Source organism: Lineus longissimus, chromosome 9 (genome assembly GCF_910592395.1).
Source record: "Lineus longissimus chromosome 9, tnLinLong1.2, whole genome shotgun sequence".
In the NCBI taxonomy this organism is placed as follows: domain Eukaryota; kingdom Metazoa; phylum Nemertea; class Pilidiophora; order Heteronemertea; family Lineidae; genus Lineus; species Lineus longissimus.
The window spans coordinates 327,625-355,347 of record NC_088316.1 but is presented as its reverse complement, the minus strand read 5'-3'; the positions used below and the strand labels follow the sequence as shown (position 1 = coordinate 355,347).

The 27,723-nt window shown below is 42.0% G+C and overlaps 3 protein-coding genes across 7 annotated transcripts; 1 reads left to right on the top strand and 2 right to left on the bottom strand.

The window, feature by feature from the left end:
• Positions 1 to 352: 352 nt before the first annotated feature.
• Positions 353 to 11,796, bottom strand: LOC135493255 (exocyst complex component 1-like). 2 transcript variants are annotated; one of them, XM_064780395.1, is made up of 21 exons: positions 11,712 to 11,796; positions 10,802 to 10,935; positions 10,446 to 10,576; positions 10,184 to 10,343; positions 9,853 to 10,049; positions 9,350 to 9,475; positions 9,097 to 9,198; positions 8,603 to 8,735; positions 7,993 to 8,102; positions 7,500 to 7,649; positions 7,047 to 7,152; positions 6,398 to 6,651; positions 5,893 to 5,969; positions 5,189 to 5,293; positions 4,746 to 4,872; positions 4,231 to 4,314; positions 3,862 to 4,015; positions 3,566 to 3,586; positions 3,232 to 3,356; positions 2,579 to 2,773; positions 353 to 1,284 (listed from the first exon to the last, which is right to left on the bottom strand). In XM_064780395.1, exons 2-21 carry the CDS (start codon positions 10,923 to 10,925, stop codon positions 1,132 to 1,134), a joined length of 2,634 nt encoding a protein of 877 aa, XP_064636465.1. In that variant the 5' UTR covers positions 10,926 to 10,935; positions 11,712 to 11,796; the 3' UTR covers positions 353 to 1,131. The 2 variants fall into 2 exon arrangements, with proteins under 2 accessions (XP_064636465.1, XP_064636464.1); XM_064780394.1 differs by lacking the exon at positions 11,712 to 11,796 and adding an exon at positions 11,644 to 11,711.
• Positions 11,797 to 12,917: 1,121 nt separating this feature from the next.
• On the top strand, positions 12,918 to 19,697 carry LOC135493256 (mitochondrial disaggregase-like). 2 transcript variants are annotated; one of them, XM_064780396.1, is made up of 11 exons: positions 12,918 to 13,271; positions 13,526 to 13,577; positions 14,009 to 14,095; positions 14,308 to 14,411; positions 14,902 to 15,030; positions 15,392 to 15,604; positions 15,833 to 16,179; positions 17,133 to 17,289; positions 17,563 to 17,756; positions 18,156 to 18,260; positions 18,401 to 19,697. In XM_064780396.1, exons 2-11 carry the CDS (start codon positions 13,537 to 13,539, stop codon positions 18,650 to 18,652), a joined length of 1,629 nt encoding a protein of 542 aa, XP_064636466.1. In that variant the 5' UTR covers positions 12,918 to 13,271; positions 13,526 to 13,536; the 3' UTR covers positions 18,653 to 19,697. The 2 variants fall into 2 exon arrangements, with proteins under 2 accessions (XP_064636466.1, XP_064636467.1); XM_064780397.1 differs by lacking the exons at positions 12,918 to 13,271; positions 13,526 to 13,577 and adding an exon at positions 13,588 to 13,694.
• A 2,646-nt stretch (positions 19,698 to 22,343) lies between these two features.
• On the bottom strand, positions 22,344 to 27,637 carry LOC135493695 (sialin-like). 3 transcript variants are annotated; one of them, XM_064781219.1, is made up of 10 exons: positions 27,490 to 27,637; positions 26,389 to 26,594; positions 25,555 to 25,788; positions 25,170 to 25,353; positions 24,738 to 25,033; positions 24,328 to 24,480; positions 23,999 to 24,131; positions 23,241 to 23,396; positions 23,068 to 23,153; positions 22,344 to 22,890 (listed from the first exon to the last, which is right to left on the bottom strand). In XM_064781219.1, the coding sequence occupies exons 1-10, from the start codon at positions 27,599 to 27,601 to the stop codon at positions 22,690 to 22,692; spliced, it is 1,761 nt and encodes a 586-aa protein (XP_064637289.1). In that variant the 5' UTR covers positions 27,602 to 27,637; the 3' UTR covers positions 22,344 to 22,689. The 3 variants fall into 3 exon arrangements, with proteins under 3 accessions (XP_064637289.1, XP_064637290.1, XP_064637291.1); XM_064781220.1 differs by having other exon boundaries at positions 24,738 to 24,865; XM_064781221.1 differs by having other exon boundaries at positions 24,738 to 24,816; positions 25,289 to 25,353.
• Between the last annotated feature and the right edge of the window lie 86 nt (positions 27,638 to 27,723).

The window sequence follows — 27,723 nt, the reverse complement described above, 5'->3', positions numbered from 1 at the left end:
TCTCGAGTTCAGTATTTGGAACGTCAGGATCATTGGCACACTTATTCGAGTGGACGTTGGTCTACATTCACAGCCAGTTAAGACAAGAGTACAGTCTCATACAGGAAAGCGTGATGTTTCTTGTTACCAATATCAGACCTAGACACACTCCTATTCATGATGGGAATAGGCCTTCAGTCACAACCAGCGGAGACAAGAGAGTAGTCACAACCAGTATTGGTAGCACTTCACCACCAGGACAATCAAGACAGCTCTTGCTCTCCATCACCATTTAAAATGTCCCTGATCACAAGGACAATATTGACCATAACAAACAAACAGCTCATACAAGATTCTTTTACATGTGGAGCTTTAATTTTCTCTATATGTTCGCATAGAAGATTTCCACATACACGGTGCCATCTCGTGTTAACAGAGAATATAGCCTCTAAGTCCAAAAACAAGATTACATTACAAGTCTGTTCATTAATATACATTTACCACTTGGAGGACTGATACATGGAAACTTCTGACAAGCTGTTGAAGTGACGTGAACTTGTCTATCTACAGAGCTGTGACCATCTTTATGACATGAAGCTAGCCAAACTGTCATTTTAAACATCTTCCACAAACTACTGAAGTTTAACTACATTCTGCTAAACAATAAGATTGCTATACAAATTTACAATATAGCACCAAAGAAAGGATTCAAATATGAGACATATGCACAAATAGGGCGACCATCAAGTCATGATTGGACATGTCATGACCATTAAGCAGCATAAGCATGACTTGCCACAATCATGGGACAATTCCCAAGGAATGTCCTACTCCATGTAAAACCTCAAAGATACAAATTCAATGACAACAATGATCCTCTAATGTCTGTTGCAACTGAGCAATTGCCCAGATATATTGAGTTGATCTGATATGATTATTTTGTCCTTCTATCGAACACCGTAAATCGATTCTACAACAATCTGCACCGATCTGAAATCTTCGCCAACCAGAGCCTGTTTTGAAAGAATTCCATTTCACTGTCGATATCTGTTCATGCCACGTCTTTTCACCCAAGACATTCAAACCTGGCTCTAGTTGTTGACAAAAGTCCTGGATGTGGCTGAGATTGGGATTGTCTTTTATCCGTAAGAATCAATGCGATTGAGCGATCTCCGAGAAGTAATTAAGTAGGTCATCGATCTTGAATTCCAGCGTCATGTTGGATCCTGGGTAGCACTGGTTGATCAGCTGCTCGAAGTATTTGTATTGTTTGATGAATTCATCCTGCATCGAATGCCACACGACCTGGAAATCAAATCATAACATATTATTAATTAGACATTAAAATTGGAGTTTGTCAATATATTTTCATATAAGGAATTGTCTTATTGAAGGACCTTAGGAACGAGTTCACAGTCCCCGTTCTCGGCCCAAAGATCATCGGTTGACTGACGAAGAGTAATATTCAATGGATTTATAGTTGAATGTGATTAAACTAAGTCCATCGGGGATTGTAAATGTTAACTGAACCTTATGCCAGCCCTTTGAAAAACAGTGGTGGCACAGTTGACATACATTGTAGCAATGTCAGCTGAAGTAAGTGAGAAATACTGTTGAATCTCCCTCAACAGACATGGTCCCAAGAACATACTAGCTGAATCTCCCTCAACAGACATGGTCCCAAGAACACACTAGCTGAATCTCCTTCAACAGACATGGTCCCAAGAACATACTAGCTGAATCTCCCTCAACAGACATGGTCCCAAGAACATACTAGCTGAATCTCCCTCAACAGACATGGTCCCAAGAACACACTAGCTGAATCTCCCTCAACAGACATGGTCCCAAGAACACACTAGCTGAATCTCCCTCAACAGACATGGTCCCAAGAACATACTGGCTGAATCTCCTTCAACAGACATGGTCCCAAGAACACACTAGCTGAATCTCCCTCAACAGACATGGTCCCAAGAACATACTAGCTGAATCTCCCTCAACAGACATGGTCCCAAGAACATACTAGCTGAATCTCCCTCAACAGACATGGTCCCAAGAACATACTAGCTGAATCTCCCTCAACAGACATGGTCCCAAGAACACACTAGCTGAATCTCCCTCAACAGACATGGTCCCAAGAACATACTAGCTGAATCTCCCTCAACAGACATGGTCCCAAGAACACACTAGCTGAATCTCCCTCAACAGACATGGTCCCAAGAACACACTAGCTGAATCTCCCTCAACAGACATGGTCCCAAGAACACACTAGCTGAATCTCCCTCAACAGACATGGTCCCAAGAACACACTAGCTGAATCTCCTTCAACAGACATGGTCCCAAGAACACATTAGTTTATACAGGTGTTGTGTCGTCACACAAAGAAGGGATTAGTACAGCCCAAAGCTAAAAGTTAATTGTATGATCGTAAGATATTGGTATGAAAAGGCTATTGTCTGTGTTGAGAGAGGGTTAGTGTCATATAATCCACAGTGGCCAATGGGATGCTTGCTATACATGTATTACACGAGAGAAGTCGCCATTGATTATTATTGTTGTTGTTATTTCACTCGGTCAACTTGAAACAGAGACTTATGTTTACCTGGAATAGATTCTCCTCATCACAGAGATGTTTCTCCACTTTCTTCTTGAGATGTTCCAAGCCTTTCTTCACCTCTTTCCCGGGGTATTCCTTGATGACCTTCCTCACCTCGGTCTTACTGAACGCCAGCTGATAGCTAACCTCCTCTCTCTTCACCCCTTGGGCGACACGGGCTTCCACACCTTCAAAGAACGTCTGAAATAACAACAGTCACAAATCATACACCTGGAATGAGGTTTCTAACCATAATCTTCTTCAATAGGCTTGCCTGATAGAAGTCAGATTTTCATTTTTAAGACAATATCCATCACAATCACAGAAACATTTCTTACTTGACACTTGACAAGAGATCTCGCCAACATCATGTGACATGACAGTGTCACATGACGTCCTGTACCACAGGTAATATGACAGGTTCAATTATTTGTTCAAATTATGCTGGGCAAATCATGACACAAGAGAAAATCTGTCATAACACGCTTCTAAAAATGGTGAGTTTTGAACAACCTCCAAAAAGCCTAAGGTGGGCATAAGGTCTTGATTTGAGCTGCTTCATGGACACCACCTGGTGTCACAGCACTCAACTTTGATATTATCCCATGAATCACACAACCTTAAGCTTTGTATCCAACAATCTAAGTCAGATCACTCACATTGAGTTTCTCCATAGGCCTGCCAAGATACGCAGTGACGTAGGCCTGTTGGTTGTCGACATACTTTTGTTTGGCCTCCTTTCTCTCCTGGTCAAGACAGCTGATCTTCAGTTGGGAGAGCACCGCTGAAACACATGGCCACAGTTACAAAACAATTACTCTCAACGGTTTATTGTAATGTGGTCAAATCGAGAGTGGAACAGTGAAGATTTTAATCTCTTTCAACAGATCTTGTGTCTTTCTTTCAAATAAATGTGCTGTGTCTATCCTGAGATCATTGCCATTAATACTAGCCCCAAAGTGTAAGTCACGCAAATTTTACAAACACACTTACCATACATCCTATGGAAGTTCTCTGAAAACCAAAATAAGTGAAGGTAAGCCATTAACCATCAAACTGTGGCAGCAAATGCAATATTAAGTCTCTCGCCAATTGAAAATGAGCAAATTCACCAACTTCTACTCCTTGTGGACGTAACACGGTTCACAGTTCCTGTTTGCTCGTTAAAGACTCTTGTTTATCTAAGTTATCTGGTTGACAACACATTTGCATGGACACGAAATATTAAAAACTTGAGTTCTCGACCAGAATCAGAAAGGCAAGAGATATCACTCCAAATTTATACTTGCCCATCATGACTACTTCCTGAGGAGATTTCTGTGGTTCGGCCGATATCCTCGTGATATGCTCAAAGATGGTCCTCACCAGTCTCGTATAGGCCTTTTCCAGGTTGGCCCGCCGGTCGGAGCCTTGGAAGATATTCTCAGCTTGGGTGGCAAAGTCCTGTAACAAGTAGAAATAATGAAGGAAGTGAGTGATACTGGAAACTGCAGAATTTCTGCAGGCATTTTCCAAATCAACCTCGATTCACAAAAATCAAAATAACAAAAGATATTTTTTGATTAGAGAACAACGGGAATTATGTTGTCTACTTTTTGAGCTACCAAGGCAGAGCAAGTTTATTCCTCTTGATGAAGAGCTTTTGTGAGATGACTCACCTCAAAGTGCTTCACAAATTGGAGAATACCACATCTTGTCTTTTTAGAAATTTTGAAATCTAGAACGGACTGGATCTGAAGTTGCTGTAAAATGAAAGAGTTCATTAGTAAAGACCACTTGATATGGCGCTGTGATGGTTTTAGCTCAACTCGGCATGATCTTTAACCATGCACTAAACGTACAGAGCACAACAAATGGACATCAGTTTTGCCGGACAGCGGCAGATTTGTGATGTATTTTTTAGCAGCGATGGCCTTAGAAGGAAGCTCTGACACTTCAATAATCACCGCTTCAATTCATAAGAAGGACATGTTTTGATGGGAACATTATTCACTGGCCACGCTTTGATGGAAATCTCATTCATGAGCTATGACCCAGTTTTTTATGTCATGATGTCATGATAATGACTGACGGCAACAGACCTGGTGATGTCATGAGGCCATGTGACCAAGACACCCTGACACACATGTGACAACGTTAATCTTGTCAAGGTGATGGATGGATTCAAACTCACCACAAAGCGATCGAAGTTCCTCTTGACCTGAACAAGACAGCTGGCAAACGTCATACTAAGGAATGAGCCGGTATCCTGCGCGTTGACCACGTGTTGACTCATCCTGACCAGCATATAGAGGGAGTTACTGAAACCAACCAGTCAAACAATCAACAGTCGACAGCAATCTTACAGAATTCACTCATATCAAATGCTCGTTGATTATGCTTTATGACAAGTTTTTGGTGATGTTTCGCCTCATCGCAGGGATATGCTACAACAGAACACTTACTGCAAACTCTCTTTGATTCATAAAATCGTATCAACTAACCACTAGCGTTGAGTTTTGGCAGAAAAACTATTATTACCAATGCCAAGGTACGGCTGACCCAATGGTTTCAGATTAGGCTCCAAACTCCCGACATTAAAAACATCATATGATTTCAAATGAAGTAAACACTCACAAAGCATCTTGTTTGTGTCCAAAGGAAATGAAACTCGTCAGTTCCGTTTCTAAACATGGGAAAAGTTGGCCCATCATGCGTCGGATCTCTTCGTTCATTTGCCTCCTGGTGGCGAGAAAGGAAGCGATTAGACGTGAAAAAGTTTTTTTCTTCATTTGATGAAAAAACCAGAAACTTGGTAATTCGCTAAACTAACAATCATGAACATTTTTTTTAGAAATGCTCATGAATCACAAAAAGCCGGCAAAATGTTGTTGTTGTGAACATTGAAGAGTCAAAATGACCCTCCACTTAGAGAGCTTTGATGGTGCATTGGTTCAGTATCGTTGAAGGCAGATGGATTTTTACCAGATGAAGTTTTATCTAGCCTGTACCAGTGGGTGTGATATGCATCCATAAGGCTTGGTTCAAACTCCAGGAGTTCATGGATCCTGCCATTCTAGATGACATAGCTCCCTAGCTTGAAGAGCCCCACAACCAGCCTCACCATGGTAAGAGAATCACCTCAGCCTTACGAAGAATATAGAGGAATATTGGCAGAAGGACACCACCCTGACCACAAGCTCTCGGGCTCTCTAGGACGACTGACTTTGTTACTGAAAATGGACTAACTGTCTAGCGGGCATCTTAAAACTTCTGAACGCAGAAGAAGAAGCTGACCACGGCAGAGGACTAACCTCAGCCGATTCTGAATGCAGACTTACTGGCTCTGATGTTTCCTCCGGGTGGCTTGTGCATCCTCCTCATCGCCATAGCTCGACCCACTTCCTGCACTCGTATCCTGGATTGGTAATAAATAAACAAGTCATCAACAACAAGTTCATCAAATGGCAGCATCATCTTGTTTCAAGAAATCTCCTGTCTTTGTGAGTGTCTGCTTATACCAAGTTGTCTATCCCACCAGGATACGCAGGCAAAGTAGAAAAAGATTTAGGAATGACGGCAACTACAGAGCTGGCTGATATAATCTTGGAACTGAATTTCAAATCCTCCTAACAAGCAATTTGCATAAAGCCAAGTGCCAGGCATGCTCATCTGGTGGCGTTTTACAGATCATCCATCCTTAATGGAGAAGGAGGAGAGTTTAGGACTGATGTTTACCGCCGGTGAATGGGCATGAATGTTTTGTAACAAGTCCTGTGAAGAAATTTTGCATTCTTAGAAATCTTGCCAGATGACTTCCATCCCAAAAAACCAAACTGAACGAACCAGTATATCTGTGACGTCCATCACTTCTCCGCTCGTCAAGTGGAAAAACTTGACACAGAAATCCTGCTCTGCCAGACACACTGGTTCCAACTCGCTGAGAACTTTGTCGAACACTTGGTCAAATTTTGTGCGGTTTGATAGGTCAACGTCAGAGCCGTGATAAGAATCTGAATCACCGAGCTGTATGGAGGCAGATCTGCCGCGGTTGTCACTGCTCTTGTTCAGGCTAGACGAGGAGCCGGTCAGTCGAGGTCCTGCAATACAATCATCATATCCAAAATGATGGCTTTTAAACAGCACTCGCAACTGACCACTGTCTCAAGACACTTTACAACGACTGTCGTAATCCTCAGTCTCCATAGAGGCACTCTGTGTCAGTGGTCTTAAGGAACTGCTCATGCCCGTTATGGAACATGGAAGGACAAAGCCACAAGCAGACCAGGCTTGCCATTGCGCTCGGATGATTAAGAAAATAAGGAGGCCACCACAATGTTGCCAGTAAATCTTTTTACAACAAATCAAGACTGAATAATTTTGATCTAAAGTTGTGGAATAAAATAGCTCTGCAAAATGGTGTATTTGTGCTGTACAAAAACACAGTGACCTTAGTATTGTGATAAGTTGAGTTTTCCTAAATTCCCTAACTTACCAAATGATTTCTTCTCGCCTTTAGATGCCATGAGTCTCTGGCGTGCTGCCTCAACAAACTCCTTCACCTCCCGGTCGTAGATGCGACTGAGATTTTCAGTGTAGACCTGTCAGAGTAAACAAAGAGATGGCATGAAGTGAAACAATTGACCCCATACTGGTGGGTCGCTGTACAAAACCAGGAAGGTGGAGCTCAACGATCAAACCTGAGGCACTTCTGCCAAAGGTCTGGAGCTCCACCCAATGGTCTTGATTTAATGCAAGGACCCTGGCAACAGCGTGTGTTCAAGTAGGCAAAAATGAGCACTTTGCTGTGTTGTAAATACGGCACATGGTGATTGAGGGCGTGTGGATTAAGCCTCTACCAAAAGTGAGCCAGGCTGAATCCACACTCGGTGCACTGCAGTGACAAACACTTTAGCTAAGGATGGAATGGTGAGCAAGAGGTGCCTACCTTTGCCAGCTTTGAGAAGCTGGAGGGGTCAGCATTCTTCAACCACAACATCACCTCAGCATACGGCGTGAGATCGCGATGACTCGTATGATGCTGGGGCAGACGCAACTCGGAAGCACAGCGATTCAAAGTCTCACCCATCTCATTACCCTGAAACACAACAATAAAACATATCCATCCACCAACCTGGTTCCCTTGGTAAAGGCGACACAAAGATGTACACAGAGATGTACATGGTAATGCACACACTGTTGCATCTCCAAGGCAACATGGCCTCAATACTGTGTAATGCATACAATGAGCAAATATCGTTTAGCAGTCATATTTAGAAACTTCTGATACAATCACAACATTTCCTGTCCACTATTAACTTTGTTGACTTTCAAAATAGATATTTCTTGCAAACTACGGAAGACACCATTTTGTTCCATATTTACTTAAATCTTAAATTTAGTTTCACATTCTGAGTGAAGAGCGTGAGCCTTTGAGATACCTGTTGTATGAAGAGACAGTTGAGATGATGAGAGAGATTGCGGACAAAGGTACTCTTCAGTTTGTTGAAGAGTTTTTGTTGTTCTTGTACGGCCGACATCTTGACCAAGGCTGAAACAGAGAAGATTGTCATCTTATGTTTTAAAACGCAGAAGGTTGGGGAGTTTCATAACGGATCCATTGTATCAACCAGAAATCCTCTTTTGTTCAAAAGCTTTGCACATATGGAAGTTTCTGAGTGATTTTAGTGCGAAGGTCACAGCATCAAGGTCTGATGTCCCAGCACAACTGATGTCATACCCCTCTCTTGATACACCATCAATTCATGCGCTGACCAAAAATCTGCTTTCAATCGAAAGTTAAAAACAGGAAGGGTCAGACTCTTTGGAGACTGACAAACAGTCTCAACACTCAATATGACTTGCTGATAATCCTTGCAAGATGTTTTACTGGGATACAGCTGGAGTCAAAGTATCACATCAGGCCAGAGCTACGTGACTAGAAGTAGCTTACGTGTCTCGCTCGAAAAGACAAGGAAAGTCTTGTGAGAGTTGAACCAACAACCTCCTGATTATGAGCCTGTCACGATGCCACTACTCTCTCAACCTTACCTGGGTGAATATTTGCTGCCATACACGTCTGCAGTGCCTCAGCCGCGGCGGTGCACTCATAGATGCCATTGGGGTTTGTGAGATCACCGTCAAGGAGGGCCTTCACATGGCAGTGCTCAAGATCCAACTGACACTGAGGACAGAGAGAAGAAATATGGTGATCCCTCATCAATTTTCTCTCACACAGACAACACATTTTCAAAAGAAAAAAGGCAACTTAGAAATAAAGTTTATCATGTGCATCACCAACAAACATCGCCAACAAAAGTGACACCAGGTGTTACTAGACGACTCTTTGACTTATCAATCATCCGAGACTTGAGGAAGTTCATTCCTGGCTTTGACAGTGGCATCAAGATAAATCTCACCCCTGTCTAAAGTGTCGTATCACAAGTGATACTGGGTGTTGTATCAGTGAAGACCCATCTTTATTGCCTTCCTATATTTCATAATCTGCCATCATAGCACCGTCCTCCATTCTCACGTCTACTCACCACTAAACTGTCAAGTTCTTCCAGCAGACGTTGGTGATTTTTATTCTGGATGTGAATGAGGGCATCCTTGTCTTTCATGATCTCCATACTGTCCTTCACACCCTGAAGCAGAAAAGTCAACAATACATCACGTAATCACCAAGCCAACTCCTGAAGCAGAAGGTCAAGAGATACTGAGGTTTGTTTTTAGAGCAAGAGTTGCTATGACGATAAGAATGAGGTCATCCAAACAGGTGAGGAGATGACAGCATACCTGAAGCAGCTGGTCATAAGACTCCAGCTTATTTTCAATGACAGATGCCTCGCGAATGCCGTTTTCTAGGAGCCTCATCAGGTTCAGCACCTGTCCTTCCGACGCCATGATCGAATGGATATTTGCCTGCAGATGGAAAAAGAAGCATTTTCACAACACATGGAGACATCAGTGCCTGTCACCTCTAAAGTCTTGGGTTCGATTCCTGTTTGGTCTCGGTACACTCATGTGATGGAGAGGTGAACTCTCTTTTGACAACGCACATTTTCTCTGAGGTTGCCAGCTTTCTCCTACTTACATCACATCACCAAATATTACTTGTAAAGCTTGTAATGTCCTAGTTCACCTCTCAACTCAATATTTTATTTCGACTTCTAAAAATCCAGACCAGTTAATCTGGAAATATAAATCTCAGTTAGACCCGAACCGGAGCCAACTTGTCAGGTCACAAAATCAGCAAAATTGATCAGTATTCAAAGTCAAAGCTCATTGATATTTCTTACCCCATCCAGCGAAGATAGATCCTTTGACAACTGTTCCGAGAATGCCTCAGCATTGCTAATGGCAAATTCACACTGGGACATGAGACTCTCCAAGTCAGCCTCCTCCTTGGTAGAGAGGGCTTGGTAGTCCTCGCTATTCACAGAGATATCATCACCCTGGTGGATCGGACGCCCGAGCTCAGACACTGGGGCTATTTCTGAAATTCAAAATAAATGCTTCCAAGTTTCAAATGGATAACCCCTCTCAGGAACCAATGGGTAAAAAGCTTCCATATTTGTTAGATCAGGACATCTACCACAAATGGAAAGTCAAAGATAGATGACCACTTACCTTCGAGTAAATGAATTGGAATGTTGACAAACTCTGGCTTTTCTGAAAGATGTCTCTGTGATAACTTCCATAGGCAGGCGATGAAAGCATCTTTCTCTGAGAGGTTGCTTGCCACCCATTTGTAAACCTTCTCAAAGTGGAGGTCGAATTCTGCAATTTCCTAAAGAAGTGATATCAAAGATTGTTATTGTGGGGAATTGCCTTTTTTGGGATGTTGGGATCAAGATTGCGAAAAAAAATCAATTTGTTTCAGTGAACTTACCTTAGCCGAGTCTTTTCCATCGACTTGCTTCAAATCCTTCAAGAACCAACTCAATTTCTTCTTATAGGTGTCGCCACGGTCGGACTTCTTGACCTGGTAAATGGATGTGACGACGGGTCTCTCTGTTGTCACTGTGAATATGGGAAGAAAGGCAAACCATGTGTAAACTTGTTTATTCTTCCTCCACAAGGCAACTTAACTTGTCGTGGCCGGAGAGTATTTTAGAAGAAGAACTTTTTCTTCATTAATTTCGGTCTGAAGTTTGCCCTTTTATCATCTATGATATCTATAAAAAATTGAAATTAAAATGTTGAGGAATGGATCGCACTTCATTAGAAGAATGTAGGCCTACCTACCCGCAATACATAATAAGCTGGCCTTTTTCTTCTTGCCAGGTTTGGTGACATTCACAACATTCAGCAGCCGCTCATCAGTTGGGAGAAATATCTCCTTCTGCAGGGTGTGCTTCACATTCGTCATGTTTACATCACTGCAAATATAAGAATTCATATCAATCATCATTGTTTATTAATTCATCCATTTCTGCCCGAATGACTCTCAAAGATAATGACCTGCCATTGGCTGATTTCTGATGTTTGGAAGTACGTTCAGAAATGTTCCCAAATTACATGTACTGAAGCTTTTAGTTCGCAAATCCTTGAATTTCATAATCATATCACATGAAATGGAGACACGAGATACAATGTAACTGTAGGGCGTAATACCAGCCTGATTAGTGGGTTGGATTCCAACGCCTACCACCATTATAATACAGTACAGTGTATCTGAAGGGATGGGTGCTGTTTTCACCAGACATATCAGAGGTTTGAAAGTGTATTGAAATTGAAATGCCTTGTATGCAAGGGTGTGTGACCACCCACTTGCCATTGGCATTGCCGGCCAGACGCTGACTTCGCCACGCCCTACCACGTACCAGCGCGCGGGGCCGGCATACTGTTCTAAGTCAACAGACTCCATGTCAAAGGCCTATCAACAAACTTTAGATAAGTTTCACAGTGACAAACGAGAGTGTCATCTTGCAAGCTAAATAATCTGAAATACAAACATCTCAATCACAAATTGGGAGACAAAAATCTGAACTGTTGTCTTTTGTGAGAACAGAGTCCCCAGAGAAGATTTGACATTTGGCATTTTTCAGTGGACTTTTTTTCGCTCAAGAATCAATGAAACTACCAACTATGAGCATAAATCTACGGTATAACTTGCTCTCCATCCATGCATCATGTCTGCCATATCTGGACGAACCTTTGAGCAATATAATACAGTCAAACTTGGAATAAATGAGGAAAACTTAGAGAAACTTCGTCATTGTTATAGAGCGGAAATACTTGACTGCCACCTATTTTCCAATCAACTGGTATCCGGGGTAGGTGTAAACTGTGGACGAAAGTGTGGACGAAAGTGTGGACAGCGGCCCTCTAAGTTTGGTGGGCTAGCATTTCTTTGTCTTTCATTATATTTAAAAGAAATTACAGTGTATTATGCATTATAATCTTTTTAATGGGTCAACGAAAGAAAAAAGAAAAAAAATTATTTTGATGGGTGATTTTGATCAATGAGTGGACATGCTTTTTTGCCCCTTTTTTGAAGGTTTTCGAAGTGGCCTTTGACTTTGCGGACGGGAAAATGCGAGGTCTAGTGTCCAAATATGGACTAATTTTCAAAGAATTTGTTGAAACTGTGATATTTCTAACTAGTCCAAATAATATTCTTTCACGAAAACTACTTTTATTTGAATGACAATGACAATATCATTCAGTTGTTCAGTAGTAACCGTAGTTCCTAAAATCACTGATTTCTCGGTCCTTACAGTATGTCAGCGTTGATTCAGCAGTTGTTTTGGCAAAGACATGTTTTTTTGGAGTTTCTGAAACCTAGAGCGCAACTCAATAGGCGACTAACAAGAAACTACGCATTTATACTGTTGTTGCCGACGTATGTGTACACTGAACTTGGGATGTGCGTCGGCCCCGTGTTGAAATGCCGTCCAGTGCCAGTTGGTGCGTTTTTCGCTGATTTGTGCAAAATTCAACATATCTAAAAGTTCAATGGTTGACCCTCGATTTTTTTTGATTTTTGTATAGCGTAAGCAACTGTCTTTCATGGGAGAATGGTCTCTGTAAGAATTATTCAGGAAGAAATGTATAATATTTGGGGTTTTTCGTGATTGTCTGGCCCAATTGGCAATTTATTGCCGATGGTGAACAGAGCTAGGAGCAAATGCGACGCTAATGATTTATTTAAAGAAATAAAATGCCCGATTTAACATCCTGCAGAATCAAGGGAATCGGGCGTTTCCAGTGATATACGACACAAATGGGTTGTCTTCATGCATTCACTTTGGAAACGCATTTTAAAATAAATGTTACGTCCTGTTAATGGGGCACGTCATCATCGCGTACATTTGGGAAAAACTCCCTAACGAGACCTTGTTTATACCATTATGAACAATGGCGGCTTTTGGAACTTTTTCAAAATTTTGCTCCACAAAATCATCGTTTTGCAAGATATTGATAAGATCCCCATTCTCGAAACCAAATTTAACATGTAAAAATAAAAGTTTTCCACTAAGAAAATATAACCATTATACCCACAATATCAATGGTTCTGCTACAAACCAACGATCATTCCCTAATTGGATTGCTGGCTTGCGCCTGTCGGAAAACCATTGCTATATCAATGCTTTGCAAAATGGCAGAAGATGTTGCATAAGATTCAGACACACAAAGCTTGTTGGTGCTGGAATATCTGTCGGAATTGCTGGTATTGGAACGGTGGCACTCTGTGCTGCAGGAAATGCAAACAGTAAGGATCATAGGGGCCATACAGTACACACCAAAGTTGATTCAATGATTGATTTTGAGGCTGTGAGTTTACATTCATGACATGCCTGACCCCTGATGAGTGATGTGTCTCTGCACTATAGTTTGCTATCCAGTCGAAACGTCCCTTTGCTAAAACAATCCCTGGGTTGATTGTGAGTGAACTCCTCTCGTCTCGGATCTAAAAAGATTTGGTACTACGCGTGTGGCGTATCTTATTTTACTATTTTTTTACAGATGACCATTTGATGAGAGACGCAAAGTTCAATAATCCAGACAATATCAAGAGGTGAGGAAATTGTCACTCACTGTGCAGCCATGGAGGTCTATTTAAAAGTATCTATGCTTTAAGGAACTGTACGCAGTGCCGCCTGATCCCATACTGTGCAGCCATGTGTCACTCAAAGTATGCATACTAAATTTGGACTATGGAGCTTTGGATAGAAAGTTTGGTATTGCAATAATTCTGGAGTTTCGATTGACATGCCTTTTGAAGTGAATGAACTGGAACATGAACTCACGTCATCAGAACATCTGCTACAAGTGTGCTTACAATATCTCAGCATAATGCTAAACCAACCTTACCTAAACCAAGCATCTTTCTCGGGTATCTACATACAAAACAAACAAATTCTGGGTCATTGGCTACTTTTATTAGCTATATTTTGGAGATTCTTTTTGTTATACTTTTCTATCAATTTTTTTATATTCGACTTGCAGGTTAATAAAACTTGGTGTGGATGTGAATCAGAGACACCAGCTGGGTTGGACAGCCCTCCATGTTGCTGTCATCAATAGGAATTATGAGTAAGTTATCTGCACAGAAGTCTGAGTTATCAGAGATTGATTTGAAGGCTTTCAGCAGTGTTACCAGTAGGGCACATTGGCTGGTGCTACAGTTAGTTTGACTGGTCCTAGATAGACGCGATAAGCCCACGTTTACATTTTCACTCAAGAGTCCAATATATTTAGTGACAGTTTTACCAATAAAGGATGATTTTACTCAATTTCATTTTTAGGTGTATAAAAGTTCTTTTGGAAAATGGTGCTGACCCAAATCTTGGTGATGACTTCAGCAATGTTTATCAAATCGCCAGAGAAAATAGGCTGAATTCTTTGCAAGGTAAGAGGATGACAGGACTTAGTTATAATGGTACAGTATGAGTTGAATGGAATTAAAAGTAGCTCTGGTCAAAAAGAACAATGGACACTGTTCCGGTGTAGCATAAATTATGCTGTAACTGATTCCCTGATTCAGTTTCATCGACCCCTAACAGCATTGCTTGGTATGTCCAAGACAGTTTGGTGTTTCCATGGTTGATCTGACTTAAAATGCCTCAGAAGGAGATGTGTTTCTGTTAAAAAGTAATCGATGATAATAACTTCAAATGAGCTCCAATTGGCTTTTGCTGACTTTGCTCTCCGGTTCACCTGTGTCTGTTTGTTTTTCAATTACTAATCCCTTCTTTGTAAACACTTGTATATGTTACATAACACTTATGTTCTTGTGACTGTGGATCATTCAGACACAGTTCACAGTGCAGACTGTCCGAAACATTGTGAAGAAAGACTTCCCCCTGCTTATCTGTTACAATCTACACTTCATATTTCAGTGATGATCACAAGAGAAGATGAGTTCAGTGATCTTCTCAGCAATCGTGCCTCTTTCAAAGGGTGTACTGCATTACATTATGCCGTCCTGGCTGATAACTGTGAGATTGTCAAGTTACTCTTGGACTATGGTAAGGCAAAGATTGCCTTCAGTCAACGTTTCAACTGATTACTCAATCCAGGCCTTGAATTTAAAGATGTTTCAGGGCCACTTCAGAGCCATTTTAGCCTTAGGTACTGGGAAATGAGAGGGCACGAATGCCATTTTGGAGGGCACCGACTTCCGTGGCAGCTGTAGCATCAATTCACTTTTAGCCCTGTCACGAGTGTTAGTGCTTTTGAATATGAATCAGTCAAAGCATAGACTTGCTGTACAATAGAAGGGACAATTCATACTGATCTTTATCACAACCAAGCATTTACCACCATAGAAGAATCTAAAAACCTCAAGTCATCTGAGACCGAGTTTGACACACAGCCCTTATTCTTCAGGGGCAGATCCGACAGCTGAAAATTACAACGGGCACCGACCAGCATCTTACGCCAAGGATGATCGCATTAAGAATCTCCTCGTTGAGAATGAATCCAAGTACATCACCCAAAAACAGGAGAGAGAGGCTGAGGAGAGGTGCAAATTCCCACTGGAGCAGAGGATTAAGGAACATCTTATTGGACAAGAGGCTGCGATTGCCACGGTTGCATCAGGTGAGTCGGTAGATCTAGCAGCTCAAATCAGGGGATGATGAAAGAAAGTTTTTGCGTCTTAGGAACTATGACCAGTGGTTGACTCAAATGCCTACTGCTTACAACGAGGTTCTAGGTATAAACCCAGCATTGATATTGAGGAGTAAAATGATATCCCTTTATTGTGGATCATAAAGCTAAAGCTAAGACAATTGCCTCATGTTAAAGGTTCAAACATTTGTCTTCCAGCAATCAGAAGAAAGGAGAATGGTTGGTATGATGAAGACCACCCACTGGTGTTTCTCTTCCTCGGCTCCTCTGGCATAGGCAAAACAGAGCTCGCCAAGCAGGTTGCCAAATACCTCCATAAGGCTGAAAAGGAAAAGAAGGGCTTCATTAGATTGGACATGTCCGAGTATCAGGAGAAGCATGAAGTGGCCAAGTTCATCGGATCACCTCCTGGTTACGTGGGCCACGAGGAGGGTGGACAGCTGACCAAGAAGCTAAGGGCATGTCCAAATGCGGTGGTTCTCTTTGATGAAGTCGACAAGGCACATCCGGACGTCTTGACTACTATGTTACAGTTATTTGATGAGGTGAGTCTAGGTTAGAATCTAATTTATTCTGGTAAAGTGCATTGCCAACTTTATTGGATCAGCCCTGGTTTTGCCGACCTTCAGAAGGGAGGACAGCTGACACTGGTCAGGTTGGTCTCACTAGAGCCGGGATGTCTGATGTGTGAGTGGCCTGGTTAGGTTGGTCTCACTAGAGCCGGGGTGTCTGATGTGTGAGTGGCCTGGTCAGGTTGGTCTCACTAGAGCCGGGATGTCTGATGTGCGAGTGGCCTGGTCAGGTTGGTCTCTCTAAGCCGGGGTGTCTGATGTGTGAGTGGCCTGGTCAGGTTGGTCTCACTAGAGCTGGGGTGTCTGATGTGCGAGTGGCCTGTCAGGTTGGCCTCACTAGAGCCGGGATGTCTGATGTGTGAGTGGCCTGGTCAGGTTGGTCTCACTAGAGCCGGGGTGTCTGATGTGTGAGTGGCCTGGTCAGGTTGGTCTCACTAGAGCCGGGATGTCTGATGTGTGAGTGGCCTGGTCAGGTTGGTCTCACTAGAGCCGGGATGTCTGATGTGTGAGTGGCCTGGTCAGGTTGGTCTCACTAGAGCCGGGATGTCTGATGTGTGAGTGGCCTGGTCAGGTTGGTCTCACTAGAGCCGGGATGTCTGATGTGTGAGTGGCCTGGTCAGGTTGGTCTCACTAGAGCCGGGATGTCTGATGTGTGAGTGGCCTGGTCAGGTTGGTCTCACTAGAGCCGGGATGTCTGATGTGTGAGTGGCCTGGTCAGGTTGGTCTCACTAGAGCCGGGATGTCTGATGTGTGAGTGGCCTGGTCAGGTTGGTCTGGCTAAAGTCACGGTGTGTGATGTGCGAGTGTATTGATTTAAAACCTTTTGTGGGGCATGTGACTAATTGTAACCGAGTGTGTGTATAGCCAGACAGCTGTCCTTCTGAGTAAAAACCTAATAATTGACCACAGCTTCACTCTTTCTTTAGGGTCGACTTACGGATGGGAAAGGCAAGACCATCGAGTGTAAAGATGCCATCTTCATCATGACGTCTAACCTTGCGAGTGAGGAGATTGCTCAGCATGCCCTCGACTTGAGAGAGGAGACAACACTTCTCACTGTCGAGAGGTCCAATGAGATATCTGGTAAGCTAGACTGAATAAGCTGTAAAGTGTACTGGTAAAGTCAGCTCTTCTGTAATGCAAAGAAAATACAACACAAAAAGAGCTTATCATTCTGACCAACGAATGGCTGTTTGGCTGTTGACACCAAGATGGAAATTTGGTAATGTATATCATTTAAAGTACATGACAATATTCAAAGACATTTTGACTTCAGATTTCTGTATTTAACACGGATCTGTGACCTCATGCCATTGTTTTGAAATATGGAAGACTGTTAGCGATTCTGCCTTTCAGATGGTAACGAAATAGCCGAGAGGATCACCATCTCAAGGAAGTTCAAGGATGAGATAGTCCGTCCAATCCTGAAGCGTCATTTCCGTCGCGATGAGTTCCTGGGAAGAATCAATGAAATTGTGTATTTTCTGCCGTTTTCAAGAGCTGAATTATCGAAGCTTGTCGTCAAAGAGTTGGAGTTCTGGGCAAAGAGGGTGAGTTTGTTATTGGCCTGGTTGGCATACCTGGCTTCAAATTCATTGCCCGATGATTCATAGCAAGAAAACTTCTATCAAATTTTGGATTGATAAACCAGTCAGAGACTCAACTGAAATCAGTCTCAGCCAGGGACTATGATTTCAAGTGCTTTCAAACATTGCTCATTGTATTTCATACTATCATCATTGAAATGGCAGGCAAGGCTTCCACTTCTGCTGTACATGCTCTACTGAATATGCTTTGTAAAACAAGGAAGCAAGCCAACAGTGATGCTTGTGGCAAATTCCTAGACAAGTGGCTGACTCCTGCATGCTTGACTTCTATAGACAGGTGACAGTCCTTACAAATGGTCACACTACCTCATTCATTCATGATATCCTGTCTTACTCTTTCAGGCCAAGGAACGCAATAGCATCGAGCTCGTATGGGACCGGCAGGTCATTGATGTACTGGCTGAAGGTTATAATGTTCATTATGGTGCTAGATCTATCAAACATGAGGTAAGTGCTTATGAATGCTACAAAGATATTCAAGAGAACAAATACTAAACAAGAAGAATTGCTGTTGAGACTCGACATTAAGGAGTTTTTGAAAATGATGTTGGCAGATGCTCTGTTCTATACTTTGTCCCCTCCTACAGGTTGAACGACGCGTGGTGACCCAGCTAGCCACGGCACATGAGAGACAGCTCATCAACAAGGGCTGTGGATTACGCATTGCCGTCGAGAATCCCAACGATGAGATAGCGCCCTCTAAAGAGAAACAGTTACATAAGAACAACCAGCCTCCGTCGCTCAAGTTACAGATTGTCAAGAAAGGAGAAGCAGGGAGGGATGAGTATGAGGATTTACCATTGAACAATGCTTCAAATATTTTCAATGAGTTCAGTTAGGGCAAATAGCTATTATAGTTTTGGTATAGGAATATTTTCACCTCATTGTCATTTCTAAAGTATCTCTTGGAGTTTCATTACATCTCCCCAAATCAATCTTCACATACTGGACCGCAGCCTTAATCCATTTAGAAATTCATTTTGTACACAACCGCTCCAGAAAATGATCACTTTTGCTGGCTAGGTGTCCATGTGTGTGTGGCAGCCATTGGATGTCATCATCATGACACAACTCCAACAACCCTGTTTAGTCTGGCCATTAGAGTTTTGGCACTCAAAGCATGTATTAATTTTGAAATTTTGAAATTGCTCTGCTGAAATGATGATACTGTTGTGAATGGTGAGGCATCGGACAATCTATAATAAGTCTGTTCTGACCCTCCTGCATATCTTATAGATATCATGATACTGTGCCATATTCATTTTGTCTATCATTTGTTTGTTGTGAGATTTGATCAACGTTGTTAGTGAAATTGCTGTGGTTATTTTTTCCATAGTCAGTAGGAGCTTGGAAAGGATGGCAGAATGGGTTGAAGCATTCTGTGTAGGTGGAGTATTTGGAACAGTAGGTCGAACTCTCTTATGAAAGCATCCTTATTTTCATACAAAAAGTATAGAAGAAGGAGGAATCATGGGGAGCAGATAATGTATAATGACAATCCCCTTGTAACAGAGATGGAAGTATTGTATCGTGGAAGAAGTCAGCATCTCTAGTCAGTTATGTTAACTGCCAGCTTCTGTTTCAGCTCTGTGTCTGACTGTAATACTGAATGTTGTTCCGACTACAGGAGGCTAATGTCCGTCTGTTCTTAGCTTTGTCTCTTAACAGATTTTGTTACTATCCTTGGTGATTGTCCGATTGTGTTGTAAAATAGTGCTGAAGAGTAATATCAATGCATTTTGTAATAATTTTGTTTGGTGCATGAATTTTTCTAGTCTTCTCTCTTTGGGTATAAAACAAATAGAGCTATGATTTTACTGGTAAATGTCATTTATGTGTAAATGTACTTAGTGAGGGATTTTTGAATAAAAGATGTATTTTTTATTTACACTTGTTCATATGTTTTTCGATAGATTTGTAAGATAAACTCGACCTGATGGTTGGCTGTAGGTCAATGTCTCATGGAAAGTTCATTGTCTCTGGATATGGTAACATTGTCCTCTTTCCATAAACATTTGTGAGGATTGACAAAACCTGGCTTGGCGGAGACAATGGAGCTTGAAGAAGACAACACATCTGAATGAGAAGCTGAATGACTTGTTAGATATGTATTCAGATAGCCAGCCAAGAAGGCTGTGACAATATCCAACAGCTAGGATTGGCTGCAACTATGGCCCCTTAGCTAGGACTGGTTGTGACAATGGTCCATTCGCTAAGATAGGTTGTGAGAATGGTCTATTTGCAAAGACTGGTTGTGACAAAGTTCTATCCAATAGGGCTGCCTGTGACATTGGGTGATATGAATAAAGACTAGCAAATGCTTTTATCTAAATCTCCAGGTACATTTACACTAGGCCTTCCTGTACAAAACCGGAGTAAAAGCATTTGCTAGTCTTTATTCATATCACCCAATGTCTCATCAACATTAGGACAGGACCATATGCCTGGCAGAACATCTATTTCACTAGGCTCTTGATGACAGGCCCAAGTAACCCACATTGTATCTCAAGTCGCCTACATGGAGTAGCCTGAATACCTTGGGTAGGTCATGCCTGTAGGTCTGAATGTCCAAGAACCAAAAACAACGAATATATAAATGCATATAATATTCTTATAATTCATCATTAACATCACAGTCATGCAAAATATAAAATACATATGTATGATATTGAATAAAGTTTTCAATGAAACGGCCAGGGGCCATTGTGCTCACCGTATACATCTTTTAGTAGGCAGGATCATGCTTAATTTAGAGGTGAATATGGTGAACACAATCAGGCATGAAGACTTTTTTTAGATGTGTATTGATGTCAAGTAATAAGACAGGGCAGTATATATAAGTTTATGATCCAACCAATAATTGTCTATGACATCAACAAGATCAATATCGTGTGATTGCTATGAGTCCCTGCAATAAAAAATTCATCGAAAAAAAGTCATTAATAAGCGAGATATTGCACGTCCTACTTTTTCAGTTTTGACCCCCTGGTGGCCAAATCAAGAATCAGATCAGGCCAAAATTCGGTGTCAGAGATTATCTGATGTAGGGGGTTACATGTACCAACTTTCAAGTTCATAGCTTCAGCAGTTAAGAAACGTGCCATAGTTACACTCTAATGGCCAATTTATGCCATTTGACCTCTGTGACCTAGAAAAGGAGGTCAAATCCAAAAATCGTAGGACATGTGGTGTATCCTTGCTAGAAGTCCCTGCCATAAAAATTTTATCGAAAACAATTCACTCAAATGAGCAAGATATTGCACTTCTTCCTTTTTCCATTATGGCCCCCTGGTGGCCGAATAAAGAATCAGATCAGGCCAAAATTCGGCATCAAAGGTTATCTGATGTAGGGGGTTATATGCACCAAGTTTCAAGTTCATAGCTTTACTGGTTAAGAAACGTGCCATAGTTTACACTCTAACGGCCAATTTACGCCATCTGACGTCTGTGACCTTGAAAAGTAGGTCAAATTGAAAACTCGTAAGACATGTGATGTATTCTTCCTAAGAGTACCTACCATAAAAATGTTATCGAAAACAAGTCACTTATAAGCGAGATATCACACTTTTGGCCCCCTGGTGGCAAAGTTGAGAATCAGATCGAACTGAAATTCAGCACCAGAGGCTATGTGATATAGGGGGTTATATGTACCAAGTTTCAAGTTCATAGCTTTAGTGGATAAGAAACGTGCCATAGTTTACACTCTAACGGCCAATTTACACCATCTGACCTCTGTGACCTTGAAAAGTACGTCAAATTGAAAACTCGTAAGACATGTGATGTATTCTTCCTAAGAGTACCTACCACAAAAACTTTATCGAAAACAAGTCACTTATAAGCGAGATATCACACTTTTTAGATTTCCACTTTTGGCCCCCTGGTGGCAAAGTCGAGGATCAGATCAAACTGAAATTCAGCACCAGAGGCTATGTGATATAGGGGGTTATATGTACTAAGTTTCAAGTTCATAGCTTTAGTGGTTAAGAAACGTGCCATAGTTACACTGAAACAGCCAATTTACGCCATTTGACCTCTGTGACCTTGAAAAGTAGGTCAAATTAAAAACCTGTACGATATATGATGTATCCTTGCTATGAGTACCTACCACAAAAATTTCATTCCAAACAAGTCATTAATAAGCGAGATATCACACTTTTTAGATATCTACATTCGGCCCCCTGGTGGCCAAATTAAGAATCAGATCGGACCGAAATTTAGTGTCACAGGTCATCTGACCAAGGGAGTCCTGTGTACAAAGTTACAAGTTCATAGGCTTAGCGGTTAAGAAACGTGCCACTGTTTTTTAAACAGGATACGACGACGACGACGGACGACGACAGACGACGACGGACGACGGACACTGCGGTATTGTATAGACTCCCCTACGGCGAGCCAATAAAAACTATGGCAAGGTGTCGCGGACACGAAGTAGACAGGAAGACACGAGGTAGACAGGAAGACACGAGGTGGACAGGAAGACACGAGGTAGACAGGAAGACACGAGGTGGACAGGAAGACACGAGGTAGACAGGAAGACACGAGGTGGACAGGAAGACACGAGGTGGACAGGAAGACACGAGGTAGACAGGAAGACACGAGGTAGACAGGAAGACACGAGGTGGACAGGAAGACACTGCAATTGTCTTTGCTCCGACTTACTTACATGCATGTAAAATACATTGTATATATCATCTATCTTTTTCCTCTTATAAAAAAGGTCCCATGAAATGTTATGCAGTATGAATATCACTTAATAATCACAACACAAATTAAATACCCGGTCAGAATCAATAAACATCCCGTACTCTTCATAGACAAGTCCAGGCTGGCCAGATATTCTGATATCTGGAACACATCAGGAACTTACAAGAGCCATCTAAGCATTGACTGAATTCACAATCGGCTCCAAATCATCTTTTTGTAACAAGCCACGTGTCTCGTCACTTGTTTTGATCTTGTCTTGTCCGATATCCCAGGTTTGTCGCTCACCGCTGGCAAATATCACATAGAAGAGACATCCAACTACGGTGATCGCTACTTCAATGTAGAAAACTTTCATCCACTGACCGATGGTTTGCTGGAAGAGGAAAAAGAGAAGCGTTTAAGGGACAGAACATTCATTAGTTTTGCTCTATCACAGACTGGCCTCGCCTTCTGTATCCCATTGCTGTGATAAGTGACAATACATCAGGCTCCTAATTACAAACAAGACAGACGAGAGAAATGGAAAGCCACTGCTTCTGTGAACACTCACCTTTTCCTCTGTAAAATAACCAACCAAGTACGGCCCGATGAACCCAGGGATGGTGGAGACTGTGTTCATAATACCATAGATGGAGCCTAAAATGAGGAGAAGTAGGAGCATGATGACAAAGATACCAACATCAGCTATTGACGCCCATCTGATTTGGAATAAGCAATACTAACCTGCAAAATACGGAGCAAAATCCAAGACATTCACTTCTCTGCCTCCGTTTGTGAAGCCACCGAATGCATATGATGCTGTCATGAGGACAACAGCAGCAGTAGAGTAGCAGCCAGCGTAACCCACTGCGAGGAGAAAACCACTTGGGACAAGCATACCTGCAACAGAAGCAGATTACAACTATTGAGAAGCCTAACAGAGAGAGCTGTGATGACCAGATGACCGCATTGGCCTAAGAAATGGCAGGTCTCAGGTTCAAGTCCCGAGTTGCGTCCATTGTCATGGTAGAGTAAGCTGGACATTGTATCTGGTGTGTATGCCAGGGCAACTACCTCATATGGCTGGCCAGTGCAGCTTGATCTAGTTGAGTCTTGCTGGAAAATCCTTCAAACTGACAGCTATTACTCTATATCCCTTACCGAAAAGATCTCAGATTCATCATGGTAACATCTGAATTCACCATGGTGAATTCATTTCACCATGATAATTTCATTTCACCATGGTGAATTTAGCATTCACCATGGTGAAATCAGAGTTTACCATGGTGAAATATTTCACCGTCACAATTCACCATGGTGAAGGGCTGTCAGTTTACCATGGTAAAATTGAGACACCTTTTTCCTTAGGGTCATAGACACTGGAGTATCAAGAGGAAGCTCATAGCCTGGCTCACAGCAGCCACTCTAACGTCTCTGGGCTGGACAAAGCCACTAACAAGATCAACCTTGATTACTACTGAATGCCATTCAATCAAACTTACCGATTGCTGAGTAAATTCTTCTGACTGCCACCGTGGATAAGACATGGTGCTCCCGGAGAAGATCTGCCGTATAGCCAGCAAAGAGTGAAACAATCCCAGATACAACAGAGGGCAGTGCTGAGAGGTAGCCATTCTGAAAGGAGAATCCACTAGCTGGTAAATGACAAAACAATAACAAGAATCACTTAGGTGTTTTTCTGCCAAGTGAATTACTCTGTGCTCAGATCATGCAACACCAATAACATATGAAAGGGCTACTTTAGTCTTTAAAAACGACTGACTCGGAGCAATTAAAGCACGGCCTGCGCATCCCTGTAAGCATATCTCACCTCATTGATATCAAATAGAAGAATTTCTTCAAAATATGTTGGTAAACTAGTGAATAAGGTATAAAACTGGAAGTAGGCGAAGGAAGTTCCCACGATCAGTGCCCACACGGGCATGCTTCTGATGACAGCCTTCCATGGTAATGAGCGCCTCGTCTGAAAATGGTATAAGAAATAGAACTTAAAGGCATATGCTGTGCTTAATTACTGGTGGCTCAGGAAAATAGAAACACAGTTACATCTATTGCCATATTGCAGCTGTCATGCATGCAAATCTACTGAAACTTGGTATTTATAGTGTGTGTATATCTGTCGATATGAGAGCAATGTTGTAACGTATATTAAGTACGTATTCATACAATTTGAAATTTTCCAATTGAATTACAAATTTGCCATACCACATTAAAACCTACCTCCTTCCCTGTCCTGAGTAAAGCTGTATTGATGAAGGTCTTCTCTTCAATAGAGATCCTGGGATGGGTGTTGGGTTCACTGAATACAAGAAACAGCCAAAAGATGTACCACACACAAGCTAAACCACCTGAAACAAGCCAAAAGATGTACCACACACAAGCTAAACCACCTGAAACAAGCCAAAAGATGTACCACACACAAGCTAAACCACCTGAAACAAGCCAAAAGATGTACCACACACAAGCTAAACCACCTGAAACAAGCCAAAAGATGTACCACACACAAGCTAAACCACCTGAAAACCACTTTGATCCAAAGTTGGTTCTTTACCTTTTAATACCTTTTAAATCGACCTCAGTAATCAGCACAACTCTTGTCTCAATATCATAATTGAAGGCGAAGATGATCAAAATAAGCCCCAGAAAACTCACCAAACAAATAAAATACCGACGGCCAGCCTCCAAGGAAGTTTGACTGACACAAAGCACCAGATGCAGCCATCGCAATCACACTCCCTAAATTGCTTCCAGCCGAGACAAAACTAGCATACTTGGAGACTTCTAAAGGTGGCAGCCATTTTCCAAGGATGGAAAAAACTGCTGGGTAGGCCAAGCCCTGAAATGTAATACTGTTGAATTTGTTTGGTTCGATGAATGGAAAATACCACACACTTGCCCAATTAGTCGCATTCTAATTTCCATTTAGCATTAATTTCTTCACGGACTAGTGAGGCTCTTTATGCTAAAACTGAGTCGAGGTCATTTACACAAACAACAAGGGGAAGAAATGACTCAGCCAAAAACTGTCATCACCTACCTCAGCACAGCCTTCTGCCACTCTCACAGCAATCAACAGATTCTTATCTATTCTAGCTGCTGTTGGAGTTAATAAGGTGAGCACCGCAGTGATGAGAAGTCCTGAGCCTATTACGTGTTTAGCACCGAATCGATCGGCCAGCCAACCACCGAGTATTTGAGTGACACAATAACCATAGAAGAATGCTCCCAGGATGATGCCCTGTGTCTCTGCGTCCCAACTGAACTCGCCGTCCTGGAATAGAATATGAAATTATGAGGCGTCAAACCAACTTCATTTCGCCTGTTCTGACATATAACTTTGTCACACCTCTGGGAAATACTTAAAAGGTTGCTCGAGACAGTTCAGGGACAAAGTCACAACCACCTCATCATGTTCCTTGTTCTTCTGCAGTTCACTCTTACCTGATGGAACCATTCACCAAGTCACAACCACCTCATCATGTTCCTTGTTCTTCTGCAGTTCACTCTTACCTGATGGAACCATTCACCAAGTCACAACCACCTCATCATGTTCCTTGTTCTTCTGCAGTTCACTCTAACCTGATGGAACCATTCACCAAGTCACAATCACAATCCACCATCATCAGGACTGGCAGGCGTGTGTGTCATAAGCATTTCATAGTGCGTTTTTAAATGGGGGAGTATGCGACTCTGTCTCTGGCCAGGTTTCAATGCATCTCAATTTATCATTTCTGACAGATATTTTTTCATCATTCAAGCCTGTTTTCACAACCTACTACACCCAAGATGTGGGGTAAGATCTTTCCTTCAGGCCTTTCCTTACTGGACATCAATCATGTCATGTGTTAGATTTCTATAATTCTTCACTCACCTTTGAAATATCGGCAGATGAATTTGACCCAGCTGTATGATTGCTTGAATTCACCAAGCATTCTTGGGATGAATTCTTGTTTGGAGATCTGACGGCTGTTTGGTTTACCATAGCAACAAGGGCAACACTTAGGTTCACTCGCAATGCATACTGGTTGACCTGAGCCAACATGCTCATCAATACAATGACATGACGACAGCCAAAACCTGGCAGAAGAATATTTTGTAGATATTAATTGGGATGGCTAACAAATGATAGTTTGAATTGGTAGGCTACTTGAATACCAGCTCCTCCAGTTCCGATAGCTGATAGAGCTGAGGTCAGGCCAGTCTCTATCAAGCAGGCATCCTTCCAATGGACAGCCAAGCCGGCATCCATTGACAAATCATTACAATAAAGACAAGGGGACAATCTCCTCCAGACTTATCACCCTAAATGTAAACACAACCTTGAGACATCTGTCTTTATCTAATCATCATCTTGGGACAGTTACCTCTAAATGAGAGGGCTTTCTAGTGATTCAACACTGTCTCAAAATGCATAAGGACAATCTCCTTCATTGTGAGTGGTGTATTCAATCGGGAACATCCCGACTTTAGAAACGGTGATCCATCTTGTGTAGACACGAGGTGGCTCTGTCTCTAATGTGACTGTGGGTTAGACGGCACCATTTGGGCATATGTCCTATCATCTGGAGACAATCAACTCCTTCTTTAGACTTGGACTCCAGGGTGATCTCCTTGAGGGTCTGAGAGGGACCACAACTCAATTGAGGAGGACTGAGGAGGGAAATCCAGGACTGACCCTATCTTGACTAACATGTTCACATGAGCCAATGCAGCAATATAATCTAAAAGGGAGTACTTCCTACAGGCAATTGGTGGAATCCAACTGCAAACCTAGCCATATACAACCCATTTTGAGAAGGCACATCCTGATCAGATTTTGAGACACCCCGTATTGTATTAGGCCTAATGAGTATGTTAGCCTAGGCCTATATTGATCACACTCCGACACTCATGCGATGTTACCAAATCGACATTAAAATGCCTTTATTTAACACAAAATGTATTGTCTCAACAACATATTATAATCTATCACCACTTGGCTTCAGGTGTGACAATGTATCTTGTGTTTTTCCTTCTGGAAGCTTGGATTTTGACATCTTTGATTGAGAATCCAGTAAATTTTCGTCTGTATCGTCAGCTGCCATTTTGAGATCATGTGACACAGTTTAGGTCTCGTTTGTGAGTTTTTCCCAAATGTACGCGATGATGACGTGCCCCATTAACAGGACGTAACATCTATATTAAAATGCGTTTCAAATGTGATTCC

What these genes read in the sequence shown, in the direction of transcription:
- LOC135493255 (XM_064780394.1), bottom strand. Translation starts at nt 11,699, where the DNA reads ATGGCAGACATGATGCATGGATGGAGAGCAAGTTATACCGTAGATTTA. An exon ending in AGGCGAGAAGAAATCATTTG is followed by an intron (nt 6,652 to 7,046) that starts GTAAGTTAGGGA and finishes ATTGTATTGCAG; the next exon opens with GACCTCGACTGACCGGCTCC. An exon ending in TCAGGAAGTAGTCATGATGG is followed by an intron (nt 3,587 to 3,861) that starts GCAAGTATAAAT and finishes TTTGGTTTTCAG; the next exon opens with AGAACTTCCATAGGATGTAT.
- LOC135493256 (XM_064780396.1), top strand. Translation starts at nt 13,537, where the DNA reads ATGAGAGACGCAAAGTTCAATAATCCAGACAATATCAAGAG. An exon ending in GATTGCCACGGTTGCATCAG is followed by an intron (nt 15,605 to 15,832) that starts GTGAGTCGGTAG and finishes TTTGTCTTCCAG; the next exon opens with CAATCAGAAGAAAGGAGAAT. An exon ending in TGTTACAGTTATTTGATGAG is followed by an intron (nt 16,180 to 17,132) that starts GTGAGTCTAGGT and finishes CTCTTTCTTTAG; the next exon opens with GGTCGACTTACGGATGGGAA.
- LOC135493695 (XM_064781219.1), bottom strand. Translation starts at nt 27,601, where the DNA reads ATGGCAGCTGACGATACAGACGAAAATTTACTGGATTCTCAATCAAAG. An exon ending in TTCTATTTGATATCAATGAG is followed by an intron (nt 24,132 to 24,327) that starts GTGAGATATGCT and finishes TTCTCCTTTCAG; the next exon opens with AATGGCTACCTCTCAGCACT. An exon ending in GTTATTTTACAGAGGAAAAG is followed by an intron (nt 22,891 to 23,067) that starts GTGAGTGTTCAC and finishes TTCCTCTTCCAG; the next exon opens with CAAACCATCGGTCAGTGGAT.